This window comes from Microcaecilia unicolor, chromosome 4 (assembly GCF_901765095.1).
Source record: "Microcaecilia unicolor chromosome 4, aMicUni1.1, whole genome shotgun sequence".
Classification (NCBI taxonomy): Eukaryota; Metazoa; Chordata; class Amphibia; order Gymnophiona; family Siphonopidae; genus Microcaecilia; species Microcaecilia unicolor.
Window position 1 is genome coordinate 274,404,314 of NC_044034.1, and position 18,600 is coordinate 274,422,913.

At 41.3% G+C, this 18,600-nt stretch overlaps 1 protein-coding gene across 2 annotated transcripts in view; it reads right to left on the bottom strand.

The window, feature by feature from the left end:
• Positions 1 to 2,928: 2,928 nt before the first annotated feature.
• The window catches only part of MOSPD2 (motile sperm domain containing 2), a 162,534-nt gene continuing 146,862 nt past the window's right edge, over positions 2,929 to 18,600 (bottom strand). For both annotated transcript variants that reach the window (XM_030201571.1, XM_030201572.1), the window contains exons 14-15: positions 17,825 to 17,930; positions 2,929 to 3,890 (exon numbers count right to left, since the gene is read on the bottom strand). In XM_030201571.1, the coding sequence (XP_030057431.1) occupies positions 3,753 to 3,890; positions 17,825 to 17,930 (244 nt within the window). In that variant the 3' untranslated portion in view covers positions 2,929 to 3,752. The remainder of the gene's footprint in view (positions 3,891 to 17,824; positions 17,931 to 18,600) is intronic.

The window sequence follows — 18,600 nt, forward strand, 5'->3', positions numbered from 1 at the left end:
AAAAATATTCAGACGATGTACCTTTTCTGTTCAAGTGTAATACTTGGTAAATAATTGAAATTAAAAAAAAAAACCAAAAAAGAATCCTGGTGATTTGTGTGTTGGGTATGTGAGTGCTTCCTAGGAACTATGGGACCACTGGGAGTGTAGCCCCAGTAACCTAAAAATCACTGGGGATAATTTGAGAGTGGGAGACTCGCCCAGAGGCAGATGGGACCCAGTCAGTCGGTGGAAGGAGAGTGCTAGTGTAGAGCACAAAAGGCAGGTGCAGGCAGACCTCAGCTGTGCTGGGGATAGACCTTCTTAGTGGCTGCAAGGTCCAGGCGGGTGGCTAGGTGTTTCGTGACATGCTCTGTTTCAGAAATGTTTTCGCATAATTTTATGAGTACTTTTACATCACATAAAATGTGGTGTTTTGTGTTATTATCTTGGCAATGAAAAAAAAATCTAAGAGACAGACTTGAACTGGAATCAAGAAAAGTACTCATGATTTATAGCAGCAAATTTTCTTAGACAAGGTATTAGAGCCAAAGGTATCCATTCAAATGATTACCTCAACATATTTTTTAGGAATAATACTGCAATGGAAAACTTCACTACGAGAGGTTTGACAACATTTGCTTTTATTAAACTGTTGTTATTTTGTGAGTACATTTCACTTTTACAACTTGCATTTCTCTGTATTAACTTAATATATATCTAAACATATGTGATGCATGAAGAACTGGCTTACACAGCCCTCAAAATTATTTTCACAATTTTAAGATACAGCTTTCCATTTTCAAAGATGTAGCAGTACGATAGTGAAAACTTAGCTTCAAGCATTACTGAATGCACAAAATTGTTGCTTTGGTGGAGGAAAACATGGCTTTGGGGTTGAAAAGAGACCTTGGATGTGTGCGTGACTGAAAGGACAGTTTGAACGTCTGGCTTTATAGAAAGATGCTGATGTGTGTGACAAATTAAAAGCATTTCACATTTAGATCTTCAAACTGAAAATACAGGCGGGGAGAGAGCCTGTGGAGGTGTCATCAATCATACTGACTCATTTATTCAAGTCATCATATATTGAATTATATTACACGGACCTTAAAATGTTCATAAGTCTGTTTTAGTATACAAAATAGGTGTGCAACACATCACACAAATTATTCCAGATAATTATGTAACAATTGTTGCTCTAAATCTACTTGAATAAAAGATCATTACAGAGAGATATAAAATTTTAGCACTTTCAGCCAGTGATTTATAAAAAAAAAAGTCCTAGTTGTTGTGTACATTTGAATATAAATATTAAGTTGCAGTGATTATATTTGGCATGTACTATTTAAAAAAAAAAACAGAAATAACTGCTCATATTTTGTGAACAAATTGGCTAGATTCAGTAAATGGCACTCAAAATTCAGTGCAGAAAAAAACCTGGCACTTAGCACTGTTTAAGGAATCACCTTTTATAGAATCGTCTTACATTCCCACGCCTAACTTTAGGTGCCAGACTTGCACCTGCTGAAACCTGATGTATATGCTGTCATCCAAGTTAGGTGCACATTGAGGGCTTATTCTATAATTCCGCTCTGCAACTTTCAGCAATGTCCCTGACACACCCATGGCCAAGCTCCCTTTTGAATTACACGCTAGTAGAGTTAGGGGCCAAGCCTTATAGAACAGCTTGCAGATAGATACCTGCACAAATTTAAATGACTGCCAATTATCAATAATTGGTTGTTAGCATCCAATTACTGATGTTAATTAGCTCGTTGGGCACATGCAGAAATTTAGGCATGCAATTCTGGGCGCCATATATAGAATCTGGTGAATTGCATCTTGATTTTCAAAATAAGCTAAAACGTGATTAGGCAAATTACTGCTACCTCTCTTTAGAGGAGGGACTGAACATCATTTCTAACTAGATGTGAATGTATGCCATAACAGTTGCATAGTTTAGATTTAGTCTTCATTCATCTCTCACTTCATATCTATAAATCCTGAAGGAAAAACCTAGTCAACAAAAGAATTGCAATTGAAATGATCAAAAGGTATTTGAAATAATTTTCAGCAAGTACTTTGAAAAAGAAACAGAATAATAATAATAAAAAAACATTGTCCACATGATTTTTAGGCACATTTGTGGCTTTCTACTTTTTAGTAAGATTGAGAAATCTGTAGGACTATCACAAGTTCCAGGATGGAACTTAAATTTCCATTTAGGATTATTTCAGTCCTGCACAAACCGTAAGTCAATATATCTCAAGAACCTTATAACTATACAGTTTTTATCCATAGATAAACAGATTCATAAACATCTAAATAAGAGCAAAGAGAAATTTTAGGCACTAAATGAAACAGCACAAATTGCTGATGGCTTGTTTAGTCTAGAGACTGCCTTAATTAAAGTTACGAAAATATAACAACAAAGAATAAATAATGGCTAAACTTAGTCCAACAAAAATTTGTAAAAAACACACAACAAAAACTGGACAAAGTTCACGTATTGCAATAGGACCATAAACGGCTAGGGAGGTTATCTCATAACGTCAGAAGTATCCGTGTGTGCCAACTGTTGTTCTGGCTCACCGGTCTGTATGTATTTGTAATCATTGAACACCTCCAGCCAACCAATGGTACCCGCTAGTATTCATATGTGAAAAAAATTGCCTATATATTGTTCATTAATTTCAGGAAAAAGGCACAACAATGTCCGTGGGTACCATTGTTCGAAAATTCAAAAATTAAACATTATTGCAATTAATAAGCAAGTAATGCACAAAATCAACTTAAGTAAATGAGCAAGTAATGCACAAAATCAACTTAGCTTGTAAGCTCCCAGCGCTGTCTAATAACTTCAACGGCTGGAGCTCATCGGGTTTCAGTTTAGGTTAGTGAAACCTCTTTAGGCAACTCCGGTAATCTGATAAGCCCAATTAAAGTTACAGCAGCTGCCTAACTCTATAAAAAAAAAAAAAAACCTTTAAGCCCTATTTTTTGGGTGAAATAATACTGGTAATTTACAGATATTAACAAAATGTAATTTTAATATACTATTAGAATTCCACTAAATAATAAACTATCTATTGTTGATATCTTATATAGATCCTCCAAATGCTTATTTGCGTGGAAAAATAAAAATAGTATATAACTTAAAAATGTTTAAATTAAATAGCTTACAATCAGTGTACACATTTCCACACATTTCCAGGTTATGTCATTGAAATGACATATGTACCTTTTTTGGTGTCAAGTTATAAAGCTTACAGTGTCATAGTATGCCTGAAGGATATAACCACACATCCTGTCAAATTAAGTATCTATGTTTAATTAAGCAGATTAATTTACTACCTATAATTAAGCAAACACATACATGATAAATTACCAACATTTAAAGTTCTCCATATAAAATATTAAAAGTTAATTTCTATTCAAAGCATATTTTCGGTTGTATGCTGTAACCGTAGTAGTAGTAGTAGTTATTCTCCTTGACAATTATACCTATTAACATGCTCAGTATACTGAGTATAACTCTGAGGCCTAATATCCCCTTACAGGTACTGTAAATAATTTTCTTCACATTTCTTTGCTCCTCTATCATTTGTTTGTTCTTATGAAGACACGTAGTATCAAACTCACTTTTCAGTCTTCAGGTAGCACAGATTTGTACCAATGTGGGCAGTGTTATGGTTTGCTGGAGAAGCCTAGGTCTCTTCTTTTTCACAGTGATTACTGTAAGCAGCAAGTTCCTTATAGCATGGTGCAATTTAGCTTTTTTGAGAGTTCAATATATAGACATAAAAAGCAATCTGAAGAGAAACCAGGGCAAGCAACACTTGTTGGAACCAAACACACCGGTCAATCTGTTCTTGGAGTCTTTTATTAACTTCTAACAATCTAAGTAGCTGAAAGAGAGAAAAAAAAAGTTACAGGAAGGAAATAAACCTAAACTGCAGTTTTGAATCTAAAATATCTAATAGACAATAGTATTTTGGTCCTTATGATCTTAGTTATTAACAATGGACTAAAAGATGAACAATTATTAATAAAAATCAACAATCTAAACACAAATTCCCTGAAAATTAATTACTAAAATGAAGTCAGAATATCAAAGAACTATATTGAAGTATACTCAGATCAAAGAGGTGCCTGTGAAACTAAGACATCTAGGTCCTGTTCCTTTTCCCAAAATTGAATATTATAACCTTCTTGAGATTAAAGACAAGACTGTAAGCTCTTTCTGAGAGAAAACATTGGTAATCAAATGAACTCATATATAGTTCTGTGCTACATACATAATCATCATTTAGTGATGTAGAGAACACTTAAATCAAGTATTTCTCAGCATTTACCCCTGGATTCTATATAGCGTGCCTCGAGATCAGCGCCAAAATCGGCGCAAATTCTATAACAGTGCACATAACTTAAGCTTGTTAACAGTACTTAAGCAATAATAAGCACTAATCGACCCCGATTACAATTTAGGTGCACAACTTGCTAAGCGTATTCTGTAACGATGTGTGCCAAACTTCTAACGCGCGCAGGCAAATGGGGCATGGCTATGGGTGTTTTTCGTGGGTGTCTTATGAACACTTGGACGACTTCACCTGGTCCTTTTTTTCTTACGATCAAGCCACAAAAAGGTGCCCTAAATGACCAGATGACCACCAGACCTCCCCTCACTCCCCCAGTGGTCACTAACCCCCTCCCACCCTAAAAAAATAAAATCTCAAAAATATTTTTCCAGCCTCTATGCCAGCCTCAAATATCATACCCAGCTCCATGACAGCAGTATGCAGGCCCCTGGAGCAGTTTTAGTGGGTGCAGTGCACTTCAGGTAGGCGGACCCAGGCCCATCCCCCCTACCTGTTATACTTGTGGTGGTAAATGTGAGCCCTTCGAAACCCACTGTACCCACATGTAGGTGTCCCCCCTTCACCCCTAAGGGCTATGGTAATGGTATACAGTTGTGGGGAGTGGGTTTTGGGGGGGTTGGGGGGCTCAGCACACAAGGTAAGGGAGCTATGCACCTGGGAGTAATTTATAGTCCACTGCAGTGCCACCTAGGGTGTCCGGTTGGTGTCTTGGCATGTCAGGGGGACCAGTGCACTACGAATGCTGGCTCCTCACACGACCAAAGGGCTTGGATTTGGTCGTTTCTGAGATGGGCGTCCTCGGTTTCCATTATCGCTGAAAATCGTGGACGACAATCTCTAAGGATGACCTAAATTTCATGATTTGGGCGTCCCCTGCCGTATTATTGAAATGAAAGATAGACGCCCCGCCCTGCAAGGACGTCCTCAGGAAAACTTGGGCGCCCCTTTCGATTATGCCCCTCTATGTATAATTAAGGAGATTAATTTACTACCTATAATTAAGCACTCTGAATGGACTTTGAATTTAAGTCAGAACACACATACATCATACACTTACAGCCAGACCTTTTTGAAGTTGTGAGTATTCAATTTATGGGCCAGGCAACATCTTTGTTTTGGTTGAGTAGTACAATTATAGAGGAATCCTGAGGGAGAGGAAGGGACTGTAGAGTTTAGTAGTTAGTGTAGATTGGCAGACTGAAAATGATGGCAAATAAAGCCCATATAGCCTATCCAATGTTTCTATGTAGTCATAGAAGAAAAGGGAGAGATGGAAATATTATGCCAATTACAGTGCTCACGTATAGTGATATACTTTAAAAAAAAAAAAAAAAAAAACTAGTGACTGTCTGCATACATTCCTTGGCCACTGAAACTCATTTTGACAGAAGCGTGAAGAAGTGTGAAATTACAATTATGAAACTAGAAATGGGGGGAAGGCCGACAGTCGCTCAAAAGCACATGGTTCGGGATAAGGTATCTTGCAAGGATACCTCACAAACAGGGAAGATAGGGTTTCTGGATAGTGAGGCTGCACAACAGACCGTGGTAGGCCAGGTGCCCTTAAATACAACTAAAGATCAGACAAAAAATGGCAAATCAATAGTGGCAAGTACTAAGCATCATGCAAATAGGAACAACAAACATACTCTGAAATGTCTATATGTAAATGCTAGGAGTCTAAGAAATAAGATGGGAGAGTTGGAATATATTGCACTAAATGAAAAATTGGATATAATAGGCATTACTGAGACCTGGTGGAAGGAGGATAACCAGTGGAACACTGCCATACCGGGGTACAAAGTATATCGTAGTGATAGGGTGGACCGGACTGGTGGAGGGGTAGCATTGTATATTAACGAGAGCCTTGACTCAGATAGATTACAAATTCAGCAAGACACAAATCACATCTTTGAATCATTGTGGGCTGAAATTCCATGTATAAAAGGGAAAAGGACGGTGATAGGAGTGTAATACCGTCCGCCTTGCCAGGATGAGCAGGTAGACGTAGAAATGATAAAAGAAATCAGAGACGCAAACAAAATGAGCAATGTGATAATAATGGGTGACTTCAATTATCCAAATATAGACTGGGTAAATGTAACATTGGGACATGCTAGAGAGGTACAATTCCTTGATGAAATCAAGGACAGCTTTATGGAGCAGCTGGTGCAGGAGTCGACGAGAGAAGGAAAAATTCTAGACTTGGTCCTTAGTGGAGCGCATGATCTGGTGAAGGACGTTATGGTACTGGGGCCGCTTGATAACAGTGATCATAATATGATCAGTTTTGATATCAACCTTGAAGTATCTATACACAAGAAGTCAAATACGTTAGCGTTTAACTTTAAAAAAGGAGACTATGATAAAATGAGAAGAACAGTTAAAAAAAAACTTAGGGGGGCAACTGAGAGGGTAAAAACTGTACAACAGGCGTGGACGCTGTTCAAAAATACCATCCTGGAGGCCCAGGCTAAACATATTTCGCGAATTAGAAAAGGAAGACGGAAGTCCAAAAGACAGCCGGTGTGGTTGAAAAATGTGGTGAAGGAAGCTATTACAGCTAAAAGAAACGCCTTCAGAAAATGGAAGGGAAGCTATTACGGCTAAAAGAAACCATTAGAGGCAAAAAAACATGGCAAAATTTTTTTTCGGTATATTAAAAGCAGGAAGCCTGCAAAAGAATCGGTTGGGCTGCTGGATGACCGAGGGGTAAAAGGGGCGATCAAGGAAGATAAAGACGTAGCGGAGAGATTGAATGAATTCTTTGGTTCGGTCTTTACCAAGGAAGATTTGGGTGGGATACCGGTGTCGGAAATGGTATTTCAAGCGGACGAGTCGGAGAAACTTACTGACTTCACGGTAAACCTGGAGGACGTAATGGGGCAGTTCAGCAAACTGAAGAGTAGCAAATCTCCTGGACGGGATGGTATTCATCCTAGAGTACTGATAGAACTGAAAAATGAGCTTGTTAGTGATATGTAATTTATCCTTAAAATTGAGCGTGGTACCGGAAGATTGGAGGGTGGCTAATGTAACGCTGATTTTTAAAAAAGGTTCCGGGGAGATCCGGGAAATTATAGACCGGTGAGTCTGACGTCGGTGCCGGGGAAAATGGTGGAGACTATTATCAAAAACAAAATTACAGAGCACATCCGAGGACATGGATTACTGAGACCAAGTCAGCACGGCTTTTGTGTGGGGAAATCTTGCCTGACCAATTTACTTCAATTCTTTGAAGGAGTAAACAAACATGTGGACAAAGGGGAGCCGGTTGATATTGTGTATCTGGATTTTCAAAAGACGTTTGACAAGGTACCTCATGAAAGGCTACAGAGGAAATTGGAGAGTCATGGGATAGGAGGGAATGTCCTATTGTGGATTAAAAACTGGTTGAAGGATAGGAAACAGAGAGTGGGGTTAAATGGGCAGTATTCACAATGGAGAAGGGTAGTTAGTGGGGTTCCTCAGGGGTCTGTGCTAGGACCGCTACTTTTTAACATATTTATAAATGATTTAGAGATGGAAGTAACTTGTGAGGTAATTAAATTTGCTGATGACACAAAGTTATTCAAAGTCGTTAACTCGCGACAGGATTGTGAAAAATTACAGAAGGACCTTACGAGACTGGGCGGCTAAATGGCAGATGACATTTAATGTGAGCAAGTGCAAGGTGATGCACGTGGGAAAAAAGAACCCGAATTATAGCTACGTCATGCAAGGTTCCATGTTAGGAGTTACAGGCCAAGAAAGGGATCTGGGTGTCGTCGTCGATAATACACGGAAAACCTTCTGCTCAGTGTGCTGCTGCGGCTAGGAAAGCGAATAGAATGTTGGGTATCATTAGGAAAGGTATGGAAAACAGGTGTGAGGATGTTATAATGCCGTTGTATCACTCCATGGTGCGACCGCACCTTGAGTACTGTGTTCAATTTTGGTCGCCGCATCTCAAGATATAGTAGAATTGGAAAAGGTGCAGCGAAGGGCGACTAAAATGATAGCGGGGATGGGACGACTTCCCTATGAAGAAAGACTAAGGAGGCTAGGGCTTTTCAGCTTGGAGAAGAGACGGCTGAGAGGAGACATGATAGAGGTATATAAAATAATGAGTGGAGTGGAACAGGTGGATGTGAAGCGTCTGTTCACGCTTTCCAAAAATACTAGGGCTAGGGGGCATGCGATGAAACTACAGTGTAGTAAATTTTAAACAAATCGGAGAAAATATTTCTTCAGCCAACGCGTAATTAAACTCTGGAATTCGTTGCCGAAGAACGTGGTGAAGGCGGTTAGCTTAGCAGAGTTTAAAAAGGGGTTAGACGGTTTCCTAAAGGACAAGTCCATAAACCACTACTGAATGGACTTGGGAAAAATCCACAATTCCAGGAATAACACGTATAGAATGTTTGTACGTTTGGGAAGCTCGCCAGGTGCCCTTGGCCTGGATTGGCCGCTGTCGTGGACTGGATGCTGGGCTCGATGGACCTTTGGTCTTTTCCCAGTGTGGCATTACTTATGTAAAAGCAGAAGCTTTAACAACCAGATAATGATGGAAGATTAGAGTGATAAGGACTAGCCCCGGATCCTATAAATGGTGCTCAAACTTCTGCACACAAAACTGCACACTATGCTAAGATATGTACGCAAATAAATTGGCTAATCCAATTAGCACCAATAATTGGGTGCTAATTATTGGCATTAATTGGCAACAATTTGGATTTGCGTGTGTATCTTGCTATGTGCCATTCTACAAAGATCCGCACACAACTCAAAAGGGGTGTGGCCATGGGAGGAGCATGGGCAAGTTGGGGGTGTTCACTAAAGATGCACGCAGGACTACTGAATACTGAGGATCTATGCATAAATTATGAGTCAGTATTTACACCAGGTTTCAGTTGGTGTAAATCCTCGTGCCTGACTTTGGCACATAAATTGGCTCTAAACACTATTCTATAAACAGCACCCAACTTGGAGTACTTTTTTATTTTTTTTTTTAGCACCGTTTTTTGAATCTACTCCAAAATGTCTTCATAGCTAGGTATGGTGTTTAGATTTACTACTTGCCATTTCCAAATCTGAGCTCAAGACGAATTATATTCAGTGCATTAGGTATTTTCCTACTCAAGAGGGCTATGTTGGAGTTGAATAATAATAATCATTTTTTAAATTTATTTATGCATTTAAATCATAGTTCAAGAATATACACTTGATATGGAAAACTGTTATCAAATTAGGAAATAATAATAATATAATTTATCTTATGTAATAACACTCAAGTCCACTTTATGTTTGGAATCCAAGATCGCTAAATTATGAGGAATTTAAAGGAAAACAATTTCTAAGCAAAATATCACCTAGGAAGAACAGAGACTTAAACCATTAAACTCTCTTAGAGGCAACGAAAGATGTTAAATGGGAAGGTTCCATAAACACATATTTAACCATATTGTATCGTACATTACACTTACAAGGAAATCTAAGATAGAATGTGCCTCCTAGCTGCAAAACGGCAGGTTTCAATAACAAAAATTGCCTGCGCCTTCTCTGGGTATCTCTCGAAACATCGGGAAACAAAGGTATTTTTAGGCCCCAAAATAATTTATCTTTATTCTGAAAAAACATTCGAAAGAGCCATTGTTTGTCAGGCAGTAAGGCTACTGTGGCTACCAAGGTGGCCGCAGTAGCTAATTCAGTTTCCGAAGTTTCCAGGATGGCAGTCACGTCTAGGGGATTTTGTTGCTGTTGTTGATCCGGTTCTCTTTGGGGTATATAATACACTTGAGTGAAAGGAGGTAAACTTGTTTCAGGTATTTCTAATATTTCTTGAAGATATCTTTTTAGCAAATTGAGTGGTTTCACCATTTTTATCTTTGGAAAATTTATAAATCTAAGATTACAATTTCTTATATGATCATCATACATTTCTGTTTTACTTCTCAAAATTGAAATATCTTTTAACATTGCTGTTTGTAAAATTCCCATATTTGAAATATTTTTTTCCATAGTCTCAAGTCGTCCAGAAGAAGATTTTATCTCTATTTCATTTTTTCCCAGTCTATGTTCAATCTCTACAACTTTTTGCGACACTGAACTAGTCTGCTGTAGCAAAGTTTGTGCCAATTGAGAAATTAAATCCCACAAGGAATCCAAAGCTCTGCCGGTTTTTTCAGAATCCCAGGGGGCATATTCACCAAAGGTTCTGGTTTCTTCCCATATTCAGTTACTCGATGACCCAATCCTGATGTAACAGGGCTGCTCACCTCGGGGGGGGGGGGGGGGGGGGGGGGGTTCCAACTCCCTACCCATCTCCCTCACAAGATGGTTCTCCTGAGCTTCACTCAAATCTGGGTCTACTTTACTCAATGGTGGAGGCCCTTTCGATCCCTCGGAGGGGGAGCTAGAGTTCTCAGATCAGGGCTCAGTGTAACATCATGCTCTGAAAGCGCCGATACTTCAAAATGCTGGCGTTTCCTAAGGGACCGCTCCCGGTATCATAATTCTGTTCTGGAGTCCTCACGAAGCAGTCCATTGGACCCACAGGTAATGAGGTAGGCAGCGGAGAAGCCTGGACTGCTGCCCTACCTCGTCTTTTCGGCATATTAAGTATCGTAGGAAACAAGGTCCTCAACCTTCCTAGATGAGTGCGGCCATCTTGGATCCTTTGAGTAATTATTTATTAGCTGAAAAGGACCATAAGTTGTGTGAAATATTAGGGTTGCTTGTCAGTGGATTTCAGAAAACACCAATTACTTCATATAAATAAAATGCCTGAAGATACAATTCGTGGAGGGGCATAATCGAACGGAAACGCCTATCTCCATGGGGTTTTTCTCAGAGAACAGGTTCGTGAAGGGGCGGGCTGAACCGTATTTTCGAAAAAATGGACGTTTTTGAGCTGGGCGTTTGTTTTTTTTAGCGATAATGGAAACTAAAAACGCCCAGCTCAAAAACGTCCTAATCCGAGCCATTTGGTCGTGGAAGGGGCCAGGATTCGTAGTACACTGGCTCCCCTGATATGCCAGGACACCAACTGGGCACCCTAGGTCAGTGCGGTGGACTTCAGAAAAAGCTCCCACATGCATAGCTCCCTTACCACGGGTGCTGAGTTCCCAACCCCCCTCCCCCAAAACCCACAAATGTACAACACTACCATAGCTCATAGGGGTGAAAGAGGCACCAACATGTGGGTACAGTGGGTTTTGGAGGACTCTCATTTACCAGCAAAAGTGTTACAGGTGGGAGGGGGATGGGCCTGGGGCCACCTGGCTGAAGTGCACTGCGGTACCCACTAAAAGTGCTCCAGGGACCTGCATACACGCAGGCCTCTAGGAATTGTTGCTGCTGTATAACATTGGCACACCAGTTGACACCTGAAGACTAATCTCTCCGAAAACGTCCTTTATTGGAATAACCGCGTTTCCTCACAGTTAACTGCAGATCAGAGGTTGTGCCCCACTAGCAACGAGTCTCCCTGGTATTGAGATGAGCAGTAGGTCAGAGCTGGCAGAATGCTGTACAATGCCCTCTTTCAGCCACATTCAAGGGAAGAACTAAGTTCTGTAACATGGCTAACACAGGAAAGGGAACTAAAACTGGCTTACAAAAATGTTCACTACCGCATGGACTACAACACAACAGGGCACACTCTGACCCAGTAGGCAGGGGGAAAAGCACCATGGGAGAAGAGCCTACCAACTACCAACATTGTGAGACTGTAACACAAGCTAATGAAATCCCGGAGTCCAATACCCTACACGCACTACAATGCAATGCTGATGTGACCCTGTACTGCACCCGAGAGCCACATCTGACCCAGGGAAAGGCTGTGACAGGATCGAACACATTCTGCTGTCATGGAGGTGGGTACGGCATTTGAGGCTGGCATACAGGCTGGAAAAAAAGTTTGTAAAGTGGGGTTTTTTGGTGGGAGGGGGTTAGTGACCACTGGGGGAGTCCGGGGAGGTCACCCCCGATTCCCTCCAGTGGTCATCTGGGCAGTTGGAGCACTTTTTTGGGACTTGATCGTGAAAAAAAAGGGTCCAAAAAAAGTGACCCAAAATCGTGGTAAAAACGCCTTTTTTTTCCCCATTATCAGCTAAAGATGCCCATCTCTCCTCGGCTCATAACCACGCCCCAGTTCCGCCTCCACCACGCCCCCGTCAACTTTACTCGTTTCCGCGACGGAGTGCAGTTGGAAACGCCCAAAATCGGCTTTCGATTATACCGATTTGGGCACCTTTGCGAGATAAACGTCTATCTCCCGATTTAGGTCGCACTGTAGGCGTTTTTCTCTTTCGAAAATAAGCAGGAAAGTCATCCAGTTTACATGAGGTTAATTTTTCTTATTACCTTTCTCATTTCTTAATATATAAAATTAATTCTCAATTAACAGAAAACATCTTAAAATATATTCATCAAGTACATCAACACCTTCATTTTGAACTTTGTTCTGAGGAGATCTCAAACTAAGCAGGTTTGTCCTTATGCAATATTTTTACAGGAGACCTTTGGGGTTTTGGGGCATTTTTTTTAAAATCCCGAGAGGTCAGCACTAAGAGACATTCTGAAAAGAATTAATATGATCTCCACTCTTCCTTTTCCAAAACGTTTTTGAATGGATAAAGCCACAGTAGAATCAGAGTGATGTGGCCTTGATGTTGGAGCCAACTCACTCTGAGCTAAGGCATAAATTTTGACTACTGGTTGAACTGGTTCCCTAATCAACACTGAAGTGCTCAAAGTCAATGCTTCAGCATATTTGAAATGTCAAGAGAAAGTTTAGAGAAACCATCTATCCAGTTCCTGTTTTGAAGGCTGCTTAAGCAAAAACCTAAGACATAGGGGATGGACCACTGCAGACTGCTATGGCTTAGTCACCGATAGAAGAAAAGCTCATTTCTTGACAAAGTCACTTGGGAGTTGGCAATGACATGTCCCCAGACTCTCTGTTTTTGGTTTTGACCATTAAGGTGAAGGGGAAAGCATCCAGAGGGTTTGTGTAGATTGTCACTGACACAGAATACAGCATCTAAGCTAGTAACCACAATAAAGGTCTATGATTACATCTAGCCTGTGCTTAAAAGTTTGAATTGGCTGCAGAGAGAATCACATGTAAGATAATTATTTATTTATTTGGGTGAGTGGGTTTTTTCAGTAGTAGCTCAAGGTGAGTTACATTCAGATACACTAAGAGGGGCATAATCGAATGGGGCGCCCATGTTTTCATGAGGGCGTCCTCGTAGGATGGCCCCGCGAAGCGGAGGGGGAAACCCGTATTATCGAAACAAGATGGGCATCCATCTTTCGTTTCGTTTTGATAATACGGTCGGGGACACCCAAATCTCAACATTTAGGTCGACCATAGAGATGGTCATCCCCGGTTTTCAGCCATAATGGAAACCGAGGATGCCCCTCTCAAAAACGACTAAAATCCAAGCCCTTTGGTTGTGGGAGGAGCCAGAATTCGTAGTGCGCTGGTCCCCTGACATGCCAGGACACCAACTGGGCACCCTAGGGGGCACTGCAGTGGACTTCACAAATTGCTCCTTTACCTTGGGTGCTGAGCCCCCCCCCCCCCCCCCCCAAACCCACTCCCCACAACTGTACACCACTACCATAGCCCTAAGGGGTGAAGGGGGGCACCTACATGTGGGTTTTGGAGGGCTCACATTTACCACAAGTGGGCCTGGGCCTGGGTCTGCCTGGCTGAAGAACACTGCACCCACTAAAACTGCTCCAGAGACCTGCACACTGCTGTCATGGAGCTGGGTATGACATTTGAGGCTGGCAAAAAATGTTTAAGTTTTTTTTTTTTTTAGGGTGGGAGGGGGTTGGTGACCACTGGGGGAGTAAGGGCAGGTCATCCCCGATTCCCTCCGGTGGTCATCTGGTCAGTTTGGGCACCTATTTGAGGCTTGGTCACAAGAAAAAATGGACCAAGTAAAGTCGGCCAAGTGCTCGTCAGGGACGCCCTTATTTTTTCCATTACACCTCCATATATTTGTTTCATCACGGGCGGTGGCTAACTCCTCACGGTACTATGTAAGCCACACTGAGCCTGCAAATAGGTGGGAAAATGTGGGGTACAAATGTAACAAATAAATAAAATAAATAAATAAATTATTGGCTGAGGATGCCCATCTCTTAATCACGCCCCAGTCTCGCCTTCACTACGGTGCCGACAAGTCCCTGTGAACTTTGGTCGTCCCCGTGACGGAAAGCAGTTGAGGACGCCCAAAATCGGCTTTCCATTATGCCGATTTGGGCAACCCTGAGAGAAGATCGCCCATCTCCTGATTTGTGTCGGAAGATGGGCGCCCTTCTCTTTCGAAAATAAGCCTGTAAGTATGTCCCTGCCCATGGTAGGCTTACAATCTAATTTTTGTATTTGAGGAAAGAGATGCTTAAGTGACCTGCCCAAAATCAAAATAAGCATAACAGGATTTGAACTGTGATTCACTGTTTTTAAGTCCAGATGCCCAGCTATAGAATTTCCCTTTATGTGCATACATTATGTGTGAGTATATTTGAGTGTATTATGCAGGCAATTCTACAAAAGCCTTTTTTTTTTTTTTGCATGTAAAGCACTTCTTTTGAAAACTACCCTCCAAGATCCCAGGATACTCTTTTTTTTGCAAGACTAAGATCCTTGTATTCTGACTGAATTTGACTAAGGACTGCACAATTTCACTTAACAAAATTTCTCTTGTATAAAGAACCTTAGATGCAGGAAAAAGAAATTACTGAACACAGTAAAATGTTCTAAATAAAAATTTCCTGAGCACTCAACAAAAGCAGATCTATATAAAAGATACCAAGCTTAATTAATGGGGGGAAAAGGCCTCAGAAAGTCCGTGGTAACATAGCACCCTACAGATAGGTCTGCGATGATGCAGTTTCATACAACACGCTCCAGACCTTTGTTCTATCATTGGCCAGAAAACCCCCACATTTAAATCGTACTAATTTTAATGTTCTTCAATGATTTTGATTAAAACAGCATACTTATCTTTACACGTCTTTCTCAGCTTATAGTCATAGAATACTTATCTTCAGAATTTTCCCAAACAATTTTCTAAAGATAAGTGTTCTATGACTATAAGCTGAGAAAGGCGTGTAAAGATAAGTATGAAACTGCGTACTGCAGACCTGTCTGAAGGGTGCTTTATTACTACAAATGTTCCCCTCATTAATTAAGCTTGGTATCTTTTAAATAGATCCGCTTTTGTTGAGTGCTCATGACTTACTGAATGTGGATTAAGCTTCTTTTTTGCTAAATAAAAATGTCACACAAATACATAATACTATGCAAAGACCACTATCATTTATTAATTTTCAAGGATTTATTGCAGAGCTCAAAAGATACGTACACAATAAAATATCAAAAACTTGAAAGAAGTCTTGTAAAGAAAATTTCACAACAGGTAAAATGGTTCTTTTTACATGCAAGCAATATGCTTGTATGACTAACCACCTTATAATTGAAAGAGAAAAACGCTTAGATTTCGACCCAAATCGGGAGATAGACGTTTATCTCACAAAAACGAATAAATCGGTATAATGGAAAGCCGATTTTGGACGTTTTCAACTGCACTTCATCGCGGAAGCGTACAAAGTTGACGGGGGCGTGTTGGAGGCGTGGCGAAGGTGGAACTGGGGCGTGGTTATCGGCCGAGGAGAGATGGGCGCCTTTCGCCGATAATGGAAAAAAAGTATGCGTTTGTAGCTAGAATTTAGGGCACTTTTCCTGGACCCTGTTTTTTCACGAATAAGGCCCCAAAAGTGCCCTAAATGACCAGATTACCACCAGAGGGAATCGAGGATGACCTCCCCTGACTCCCCCAGTGGTCACTAACCCCCTCCCACCACAAAACATGATGTTTCACAACTTTTTATTTTCACCCTCAAATGTCATACCCACCTCCCTGGCAGCAGAATGCAGGTCCCTGGAGCAGTTGTTAGGGGGTGCAGTGGACTTCAGGCAGGTGGACTCAGGCCCATCCCCCCCCTACCTGTTACAATTGTGCTGCTTAATGCTTAGTCGTCCAAACCCCCCAAACCCACTGTACCCACATGTAGGTGCTCCCCTTCACCCCTTAGGGCTATAGTAATGGTGTAGACTTGTGGGCAGTGGGTTTTGAGGGGGATTTGGGGGGCTCAACACACAAGGGAAGGGTGCTATGCATCTGGGAGCTCTTTTACCTTTTTTTTTGTTTTTGTAAAAGTGCCCCCTAGGGTGCCCGGTTGGTGTCCTGGCATGTGAGGGGGTCCAGTGCACTACGAATCCTGGCCCCTCCCACAAACAAATGCCTTGGATTTATTCGTTTTTGAGCTGGGCGCTTTCATTTTCCATTATCACTGAAAAACAAAAACGCCCAGCTCACAAATTGTCGAATAAAACATGGACGTCTATTTTTTTTCGAAAATACGGTTCGGTCCGCCCCTTCACGGACCCGTTCTCGGAGATAAACGCCCATGGAGATAGACGTTTTCGTTCAATTATGCCCCTCTAAGTGGACTTTGTCCTGCTAAAAACGCTACGTTCTGAAAAAAAGAGCTACAAAAATGAAAAAAAAAGCATGAATAAATATAAAATCCAGAGCAGCAGGAAAGGATACTAAGTACCCTTGTTACCTCATTCTCAACAGAGAAACTTAATGCAGAAGTTCCAAAATGGTAACACTCTGACATCATTTTGGATAATACTAAATATAGCACACAACCATCACATGAAAAGTAATGACAACTTGTAGATACCATAAAGGATGGAGTGCAAATTTTGGGAAGCCTCAAAGATAGAAACTACACTTAATTTTCCAGCTTGTTTGAACTGTATATGAATTTTACATATTCAGTGCCACTAACTTTGCTCAAAGAGCAGATGTTGAACTCATGAAATGGAAATATGGTTAAATTTCACTTTCATATAAAACTATGGGGTCCTTTTACTAAGGTGCGCCGAAAAGTGGCCTACGCTGGTGTAGACGCGTGTATCAGACGCGTGCAGGTTCATTTTTCAGTACACCTGCAAAAAAAGGTCTTTTTTTTTTCTTTAATGAAAATGGACGTGCAGCAAAATGAAAACTGGCGTGCGTCCATTTTGGGCCAGAGACCTTACCACCACCCACTGACATAGTGGTAAGGTCTCACGTGTTAACCAGGCAGTAATCGTCAGCATGCGTACAATGCCGATTACTGCCCGGTTAGCACTGTGGGCCGGAAAATTTCCGATGCGCCTACTGGACGCACATACAAAATGAAATTACCGCCCAGGCCACGCGGTAGCTGGGCAGTAGTTCCAAATTGGCATGCGTTGGCGCCTGAGTGGCTTAGTAAAAGGGCCCATATGTTAGCAAAATTGAAACTGAACATAAACCATTTCTATTTGGAAATGGGCGTAAAGTTTCCCAAATATACTAGATGCATTTTGGGTGCCCATACATTCATACATTTTTTTTCCCTTTTACCTTGAGATGCATATTTTCATTGGCTTCTGCAGGACCATTATCAAATGAATGTTCTTTTATTAACAAAGTTGTGGGTTTGATGTTTTCAGTGACATGACATCTTAATCTGCAAAAACCCAAAGTAGGTGAAGATTGTTTACAGTGTACATCAAAATATAAAACTCTTTTAAAACTGCTTTTATGTGACTCAAGGAAGTCAGTATAGAAACACCTAAGAAACCATTAATAAATTCTTCCATTTGAAAGCGAATGCTACATACCTGTAGAAGGTATTCTCCGAGGACAGCAGGCTGATTGTTCTCACTGATGGGTGACGTCCACGGCAGCCCCTCCAATCGGAAACTTCACTAGCAAAGGCCTTTGCTAGTCCTCGCGATCTCCTGCGCACCGCGCATGCGCGGCCGTCTTCCCGCCCGAACCGGCTCGTGTTCGTCAGTCCCATATGTAGCAAAACAAAGCAAGGGAAGACACAACTCCAAAGGGGAGGTGGGCGGGTTTGTGAGAACAATCAGCCTGCTGTCCTCGGAGAATACCTTCACAGGTATGTAGCATTCGCTTTCTCCGAGGACAAGCAGGCTGCTTGTTCTCACTGATGGGGTATCCCTAGCCCCCAGGCTCACTCAAAATAACAACCATGGTCAATTGGGCCTCGCAACGGCGAGGACATAACTGAGATTGACCTAAAAAATTTACCAACTAACTGAGAGTGCAGCCTGGAACAGAACAAACAGGGCCCTCGGGGGGTGGAGTTGGATCCTAAAGCCCAAACAGGTTCT